The 8,908-nt window shown below is 47.4% G+C and overlaps 1 protein-coding gene across 2 annotated transcripts; it reads left to right on the top strand.

The window, feature by feature from the left end:
- Window positions 1-783: 783 nt before the first annotated feature.
- On the top strand, window positions 784-8,902 carry IGFBP2 (insulin like growth factor binding protein 2). Of its 2 annotated transcripts, none has more exons than XM_019617110.1 (4): window positions 784-811; window positions 5,102-5,325; window positions 6,362-6,502; window positions 8,573-8,902. In XM_019617110.1, exons 1-4 carry the CDS (start codon window positions 799-801, stop codon window positions 8,738-8,740), a joined length of 546 nt encoding a protein of 181 aa, XP_019472655.1. In that variant the 5' UTR covers window positions 784-798; the 3' UTR covers window positions 8,741-8,902. The 2 variants fall into 2 exon arrangements, with proteins under 2 accessions (XP_019472655.1, XP_010711905.2); XM_010713603.2 differs by lacking the exon at window positions 784-811 and adding an exon at window positions 1,195-1,318.
- The last annotated feature ends 6 nt before the right edge of the window (window positions 8,903-8,908 follow it).

Genomic DNA, 8,908 nt, shown 5'->3' with positions numbered 1-8,908 from the left:
CTCATGACTTGGGTGTTGGAACTAGATGATCTTCAAGGTCCCTTCCAACCCAGACCAGTCTATGATTTCATGATAGCTGTTAGACCTGGTCTAGATGTAACCTGTAGTTCAGGAGCTTCCCATTTGTTGGGACTTAGTGGGGCATCTGGGGATGAGTTACTGTTCCCGGAGTTGTCCCCAGTTGGTCTCTGTGAGAAGTGTCCTGGGCCGGGATGGTTTTTCCATGCATCCCTTCTGCACCCTTTCTCTTCTACATTGCATATTGCTTGCACTCCCTCTGTGGCATTTTCCTACTGTATTTTGTGTGTGTGTGAAGCAGGGCGTGAAACTCGATTGGATGCTTTGATTTATTCTGCCTCTGAAGAGCCGCATCCAAACTGGCTCAGTTGTATGGGATTGGACCACACACCAATGCCCTCATGTCCATCCCTGCAGTGGTAACTGAGACCTGATGGATACTGCAGTGGTCCAGTCTTGTCCAGTCTGGCAGTGGTAGGCAGCAAACCTGGTTCCTTTCTGGGGCATGGTGGGCCAGAGAGCCTGGGGGGGACTTTGTTCTTGGCAGCTCTTGCCACAAGGAAATTGCAATGCCGATATAATCCCTGCTGGGAAATGTTTCCTGAGATATCTGAGCTCCCGGTCAACAACACCCACACCATAGCTATTAGAAAGGAACCTTTGCCCAGAGCTCTTCTTTAAATACTTTGCAGAAGGATGAGGTAGAGATCACTAGGGCTGCAGTCGGGGTCTGCTCCTTTACCTTCTCCCTCTGCAAGTTGATCACTGGCCACGGCTGTGATGCATGTTCAAGGTCAGGTTTAAAGGCTCTGTCTGCTCTCGGGCTGCAAAAGACAAGGGCTGGGCATCTGGGAATGGGGAGCAGAACTTGTTAAAATAGCTGTGTGTATCCCAGAAAGAACGCCTCTCTCTCCAGAATCGTTAGTGGACCATAATGTGCTTTGGAGATGGAGGGCAGTAGCTCCAGTGAGACGTGAGCTTGGGGCACATCCTGGGCACAGAGCTGAGGGGCGGGCTGTGGGCAGGGTGTTGAAGGTTACTTGGGTGAAATTTTCTGTGAGTTTGAGACCTCAGTCAGCACTTGAATTGCTATATAAACACTCTGGATAGATAAACGTGCATGCAAAACCTCTCAGTGAGCTGTTGTTGGAGGGAAGTGAATATAGGGGGAGAGCGACGCTGGCGAGGGCAATGCAGTCCTTGGCACGGCGCAAGCTCCCTGTGATGTCATGGTGCTTGCGGCTGGCTGAGTCCTGTCCTGTGGCCCACATATGCTTTGGGGCTCTCCAAAAGGATGGAGGTGTGTTTTTAATGTCAGACAGCTGCCTTTCTTTGCATGACGCTTTTCTCCTTGCAGTTCAGGAAGCAGCAGATCCTTTGCAAGCTTGTCTGTTTCTCTGCTGTGTTGGTGGAGGTGCCTAAAGGTCTCAAATCAGATTCTGAAAGCTTTCAGTACTGGAAATTGGTAGCGGTTCTGAAAATGTTGGCGAGACTGAGTGGCTCGATACAGACGTTAGTTGATGGCCATTGGATATGCTTCCACCTCAGCCAAGTCCTCGCCCCATTGAAGCTAATGGGAATTTTCCTTGAAAAAAGCCATAATAACATTTCATTTTCTTGCCATGGAGGAGCTGTTTCGTGTGTTCAGGAGAACTTCAGCTATCTGCTTTGATTCTTGCCACACTTGTCACGCCCTGCGCAAAGCGCTCTACCTTTTGATCCAAAATAGCACAGAAGATGTTTTCCACATGCCATAGGAAAATGGAAGAACTATAAAACATAATTGTTTTGGAGTTTGGCACTGCTCTGTTCACAGATATATTCAGTGTGAATTGAAATTGGTCAGCAAAAAGGCGTTTGCTAGGATGACAAATGGATTAAGATTGTGTATCTGACTCGATTCCATACCTGCCCATCCCATGCTGGTGGTGTTGGTAGGTGGCTGAATTGATCTATAGTCGTAAGCATGCATGGACATCTCTTTTCTCTTGAGCAGAGTTAGAGAGTATTATTTGGCTGTAAATAGCACTATTTGGCTCCCTGTTCTTCCAACGTAAGTACTCAGTGCTCTCGCCATTGCTGCCCGGTCCCTTTTAGCTCTTCAAAATGAGGCCCACCAAACTTGAGACTCTTCCATGAAGGGAAGGTGGGACTGATCTTCTCCATTCTGACCCTTTTTGTACTTGCTGGAGTAAGGGGAAGCCACGATTGATGGCTTGAATGAATGTGAGCAAGAGGACAGGAAAAACAGGTCCTTCTTGACCTTAAGCCATCTCTGGTAGCCCCAGGTCAGTCAGAACTCCAAAGGAGCAGCATGGGCTTCAGGAGATGGAAAAGCTGTGCTGGGGCTCTGGACTCAGCCCAGAGTGGATCAGCTCAGCAGCAGGGAGGAAGTCTTGCAGTCGATAGCAGCTGGACCTCTTTGGCCCTCAATCTGAGTTTGTTCCTGTGGTGGGTGCTCGAGGAGCCAAGACGGACCTCTCCCGTCCCTGGGTGTGTTTGTGCACATGGGCTTGCACGCTCTGCTCCCACCAGGGGTTTTCTTTGGGCTGATATTTGTTAGCATTGGAAAGTGAGAAAAATGAGTGAAAATATTATCAGAAGCAGGTTTTGTGAATGAATCAGCCGACAAGAGGCTTACCAGCTTGCCTTGATTTACTAGAGTGGTGCTTATTTGGGCAGATGTATATATATTTTAGTTGGAGGCAGGAAGAAGAATTGATTGGGAAGGTCACTGCATTCGTCACACTGCTGGTCTTCTGAATAGAGCTGGGCACCACATGGCATCCAAAATGCAGCCTTGCTACACTCGCTCTCCTCATGTTGTTGATAGTTTCATGATGCCACTAAGATGACAAAAAAGTCAAAAGGCTAAAACCCTCCTAAAGTGGCTCATTGGGATTCAGCTCCTGGCTAGCCTTGCCCATCTTCTGCATGTGACTTTTTCATTTGATCCTGTCTGAAGGGCAGCCTCGTGGCCTTCTCACTGTGTGTTTCTAATTAACGGGGAGACTTGTGGATAAACAGAAGATTCCTGCTCAAAAGTATTCCTTGCCCAGCTCCTCGGATGATAGCCAAGGCAGCAATTGCCAGGCAGCAGCCCAGACATTGAGCTCGCCCATCTGGCTATCAAGCCTCATCCAAATTCTTGTCTGGAACCAGTGTTGAGGAAAGTTACACACTTTGCCAGATTGGTTTTGCCCCATGTTTGCTTTTCAGTTGCTACCTAAGCAGCTTAAAAACTTGCAAACAAAACTCATTTAGTATTTCTGGGAAGTGTGCTGATCCCAGTACGGGGAGATTTGGGGCCAAAATCAAGAGGAAGTTCAAAAGGATATTGGACAGATCCACAAAGGATGGGGTCCTTTGGTGGCTTTTAAATCCTGTCAAGCAGATGCAATTTCCAGCACAGATGTGCTGTTGCTACTTGTCTGTAGCACAGGTTGGGAATGGTCCTTCTGAGGCACATCCACAAACAGATGCTGATGGGAATGGGATGCTGGGATGTGTCTGATCCAGCCTTCTTGGGCTGCTCTGCTGTCAGTCTATGGACAGCCATGTGTTTTCTGAGTAATTGTGGACAAAACTCTTCTTGCATTTTCCCCTCCAGGTTCCCAGGGTAGTAACACACTATGGTGCACTGTGGAGAAGAGCTCAGGAAGCTGTGACATAAAACATTTGTTATTATCACTTTTTTTTTTTTTTTACCCTTGTATCAAGACAGTACAGTTATGTCCTGATAAAACATCACAATGCAGCTTTTAAAAGAAAGGTAGGATATTAGGAAAAACTTCTCTGAAAGAATGGTTGGACAATGGAATGGGCTGCTGGGAGGTGATTGGCTCACTGTCCCCCAGTGTCCCTGGAGATGTTCAAAAAACATGGAGAGGTGGCACTGAGGGATGTGGGCTAGTGGGCAGTGTTAGTGGTAGGTGGACAGTTGGAATAGGTGATTTTAGAGGTCTTTTCCAATTTTAATGAGTCTTCTAAGCTTCTAGATGTTAAAATCAAGATGCTCTGCATGCTTAGACTTAGAGAAAGCAGGATGGACTCATAAATGAAGTGAATTAAAGCATTGCGAGCCCTCTTTTGTTCGTGGTTTATTATAGTTTCTTCTTATGAGTATCTAGGGTGCTGGTTGGACTAGATGGTTTTTGTGTGGTCTTTTCCAACCATTATGATTCTATAATAAAGCTGAAATCAGAAATGCCAGTGGCATTCTGGACTGTGTTTGTTTGTGATGTGAGCCTGAGTGCTCTGATTTCCCTTGGTAATGTAAAGATGCTTTGTGTTCATCATCTCTATAGGACCGGAAGGATAAAACGGAGGGTGGAGGAGGTGAGAAGAGCCCAGTGTTATCCCAGCTTTTTTGCCAGCCGATTTTGAAGTGGCTGGATTAGGTAGGGGTCTTGTGGCAGAGCTGGTATGCCACATAGGGTAGTTCCGCAGTTAGAAGAAGTGCTCAAATCCAGCAGTAGATAGGCTGTGTGCTAGCAGCTGAATGAGTAATGTACCACATGACAAATGATGTGAAAGATGATATGGCAAGGATGATTACTGAAATGGCAGGATTTCTGCGGGAAATTAGGGTGGCCATAAAAGAAAGGCGAGGTATTTTTGAAAGCGGTCCTGATAATTTATTTTAGCACATTAATATTGAGTAAGTATTCCTGGAGATACTCTAGGGGATGATAGATGGACTCAAGGTATTGTTACTAATCACTGTGGTTTTCAGTTTTGGAGCAGAGACGCACTTGGCATCACTAACCCAACTGGACTTCTGATGGGAAAATTACATTCTTCGGGAAGTAATTTAGAAGGTCAAAGAAAAACCAGAAAGAACTTCTCCAGCAGCGATTTCCCCTGCTCTCTAAACTGTCTTTTAGTGCAGTAATAATAACTCCAGAATGAAAGAATCTATTCTCGCCTTCCAGATGAAAGAGCTAATGCAATTTAAAATTTTTGCATGCAAAGATTTTATGGCTTGGTAACTGGCCACGCTTGAAAGCAATCCAGGATGGGATGAACACATGAGAGGCCTGGCTGAGCTTGACCCTTTCCTTGTCTCCTCTCTCTCCTACAGACAATGGTGATGACCGGTCTGAGAGCATCCTTGCTGAGAACCATGTGGACAGCACTGGGGGGATGTTGAGTGGAGCCAGCAGCAGGAAACCCATTAAAACAGGCATGAAGGAGCTGGCGGTGATGAGGGAGAAGGTGAACGAGCAGCAGCGGCAGATGGGCAAAGTGGGCAAGGCCCATCACAACCATGAGGATTCAAAGAAGTCGCGGATGCCGACAGGCAGGGTGAGAGGAGGAGGGGGGGAAGCAGAGCTCAAGGATATGCAGAATGCAAAATGACATTTACAACAAACTGCCTTTAAAAGAGAAAAAGAGTAGGAAAAAAAAAATAAAAAGAAAAGCAAACATTTATTTTGGCCTGAAGCTGAGGTTGAACGCACCATCTGATGAACTTTGATGTGCTGGCGAGGAGGCGTTATTTTCATTGCAGCTTCACATTCTGACAGCAGAGCTGGAGAAGGGGGGTCCTGCTGGCTCAGCACCAGCCCCCGCAGGCTGTGAGCCTTGCCTGCAACCCAGCTTTTGCACACCCTTTTTTTCCTAAGCAACTCCCCAGGGATGGCCTGCGGGATTTATGGTGTGGAACTCTGCCTGCACTGGGGATAGCCCCAGAGAGAGAATAGGCTGTGGAGTTGTCAAGAAGCAGGACAGTGCCCAATGTCCTACCTGGCCTGCTGCCCTCCGGTCCTTGGCCATGGTTTCCCTCTAGTGGGCAGCTAGGTCAAGGCAACTAGATGTCATGGGGATGGAAAGCCACCTCCAAAAACTTTGTAATATTTCTCTATCAGCATGGGGTATTTATATCTTAGGACCAGAAGAACAGAGAGGAACTTTGAGAACCTCACTTCCAAGGAACAGGCAGAGCAGCTGCTTATGGCCTCATCTCCCTAATCTACACTTCATGTGCTGTCCCAGATAAACCTTGCAACTGCAGTCCTTTAGGTCAAATTTAGCCTAACAGGCTGATGTCTGTGGCACAGATGTGGCTCCATGGCATGGTGCTGCTACCATTGGCTTAGAGACAAGTGCTGCCACTTGTCTAGGAGAAAAAAAGCAGATGCAGAAGGCAGTGAGGTGCAGAGTTGCTTTGGCTAACACCAGGTGGAATTTAACTGGACTGCCTTGGCGGGTCCTAGGCTTTGGAGTTAGGTATTAGTTTGCTCTTTACCATGTGAAGATTTGAGGTTATGACATGGCAAATGGTCCCTTTATCAGGATGTACATTTCTTGTTTTTTAATTTGTTTTCTTGGCTTTTTTCAGACCCCTTGTCAGCAGGAGCTGGATCAGGTCCTGGAACGCATCTCTACCATGCGACTGCCGGATGAGCGAGGTCCCCTGGAGCACCTCTACTCCCTCCACATCCCCAACTGTGACAAGCATGGCTTGTACAATCTCAAGCAGGCAAGTAGGAAGAACTGGAGCCCTGGAGCCAGCTGCATTCGTGGCAGCATCACTATGCTCAGCACTGCACAGAAATTACGCCCTACTCCTTGGGTGGCAGGAAGCAGGTCCCAGGGTGTGGGGACTGCCTGTCTGCTGTCCAGACCCAAAACATAGGGCAGTTGCATTTCTCATCAAGTTGTCATCACTAACAGGATGAGAGCTGAGCTTCCACTTATCCCCAGTACCTCTGTAGCGTAGTATGCCTTTGTTCCACCACAGACTAAATGATTGTATCATAGTGATTTCCTAACAAGGGTTACAAGCATTGCTGCAATGCTGTCTGCTCCTTTCTCTTGCCTCTTCCTAGATTGAATGTCTGCAGCTTTGCAGGAGGTATGCAGGAGGACAAGCTGGGAGCAGTATGGGTGTGGGATGTGCACAGAGAGTGATGAGAGAGATGATTCTTCTGCTCAGGTTGGAAACAGGAGCATGCTGAAGCTTTTCTGGCATGGGTCTCTCCCAGGAAAGGCTTTTACCTGTGCTGACTTCTTCCTTTCCTCTCTGTTTCATTCCCACACCTTCCCTGAACAGTTTTGCCCAGCAAAGCTTTGCAGCCAGACAAAATCAACCTTACCAAATGCGGGGCCTGGATCAGAGCTGGCTGCATGATATCTACAGTGAGAGGAATGGTCACAGGCTCTGGGGGCATCAGCAGATATTGCAGTAGAATCTGGAGCCAGACGGAAGCTCTGTTAAGCAGCAAAGCAACATCTGGGGGCTGGCTTGCATTGATAGTACCTGGATGTGAGCACCTCTTATAACTGTGCAGAATGATCCCTTGGAGAAGACCCAGACATCCTGCTGTTTTCATGGCTAAGCCTTTTTTTTTTTTTTTAAGTAGCTACTTCCACCCTTTAGTTGGGAGCATTTTTTTCAAAAAAAGAAAAAGCCAAAAATGTTAGAAAAGAGCAGATTGCTCTGAGATAATCTTGCTTTGTCCTTTCTCTTCTCTGCACTATGCAGAAGTTGCACACTGATCATAGCTGCAGAAAAAGGGAACAAAAATGCTGTCTCTTCTGCCTGCCCTGGGTGAGGACAAACATGAGGCCATTCCCAGCTTTCAGTCCATCTGGGTTTCCAGAGCTGCGTGTCAGCTCCTTTTCCTTGGTTGGAAACTAGATGCCAATAAAAGCATTCCTGGCTGCTCCCACCTCCTGTGGGTCAGGACAAGGTGGAGGGTGCCTTAATGTGCTCTCATGCTGGGGAGCATTTTTATTTTTATTTTTATTTTTATTTTTATTTTTATTTTTATTTTTATTTTTATTTTTATTTTTATTTTATTTTTTACCTTTTTTCCTGCTTTTTTTCCCCCGAATAAGGCTGCATTCTAACCTCAGTCCAGCTGCAGAAAATGGCTTGACTTCAGCTTTGCAGAATGCATGCAGAGTCTGCTGTAGGGGCTGGATCCTGCTGTGCCATGTTTAGGGATGTATTCATTTTGGATATGGGGGGATGAGAACCAGGTACAAGGTGCCTACAGCCTTGCAAGGGCAAGGAATAGCCATTACAGCAAGAAACTTCTCTCTTACCAGAGCAGGCTTTGGGGTATAGAGGCCATGTCCATGCTTGCTGTGGTCACTGCTGGGGTTGAGATCCTGTTCCCAAACATAGCTGAGTTTGTCCATGGACCCGTGTTGTCACATTTAGTATGTTTAACTCAATTTGCAGGCAGAATAAAGCTTATGCAGCTGCTCTGTAAGCATATTTCATCCCTACTCACCCAGGGATTGTTGACTGTCTAGGTGCTTTCATCCACAGTTGAAAGAGAAATGTAATTTGGGGATGATTGTCCTCATGGTTTATTGAAATCAGCTCAATGGTCTCATGCATAGAATCACTAATGTTGGAAAAGACCACTAAGATCATCTAGTCCAGCCATCCACGGTTTGAGGGAAGAAGCAGTGATGCTGCTACAGCACAGGCTCATCCAAGCTATCTGTGCTGAATCTCCAGAGAATCTATGTGGATGAGGGTGCTCGTCTCTCTGTATCTCCTCAGCTGATGCCTGCTCTATCCCTCTCTCTGCAGTGCAAGATGTCGGTGAACGGGCAGCGTGGAGAGTGCTGGTGTGTGGACCCCATCCATGGGAAAGTGATCCAGGGTGCACCCACCATCCGCGGGGACCCCGAGTGCCACCTCTTCTACACAGCCCATGAGCAGGAGGACCGGGGAGCACACGCCTTGCGGAGCCAGTAGATGGATGTAATCCTGCTTGCTGTGGCCCCGGTGCTGGATTTTTTACATGGGTTTCAGCATGTCTCTTTTAGGCTCTGGAAGAGACCGGGGTTGGGTCCTGTGTGCTGCCCTCCTGCTGCCCCAGTTCTTGGGGAGGGAAGAGATGACAGGAGGGGAAGGGTGGGGGGG

The sequence above is a fragment of the Meleagris gallopavo genome, chromosome 7 (genome assembly GCF_000146605.3).
Source record: "Meleagris gallopavo isolate NT-WF06-2002-E0010 breed Aviagen turkey brand Nicholas breeding stock chromosome 7, Turkey_5.1, whole genome shotgun sequence".
NCBI lineage: Eukaryota > Metazoa > Chordata > Aves > Galliformes > Phasianidae > Meleagris > Meleagris gallopavo.
The sequence above is the reverse complement of the archived record's forward strand: the minus strand, read 5'-3'. Positions and strand labels throughout refer to the sequence as shown.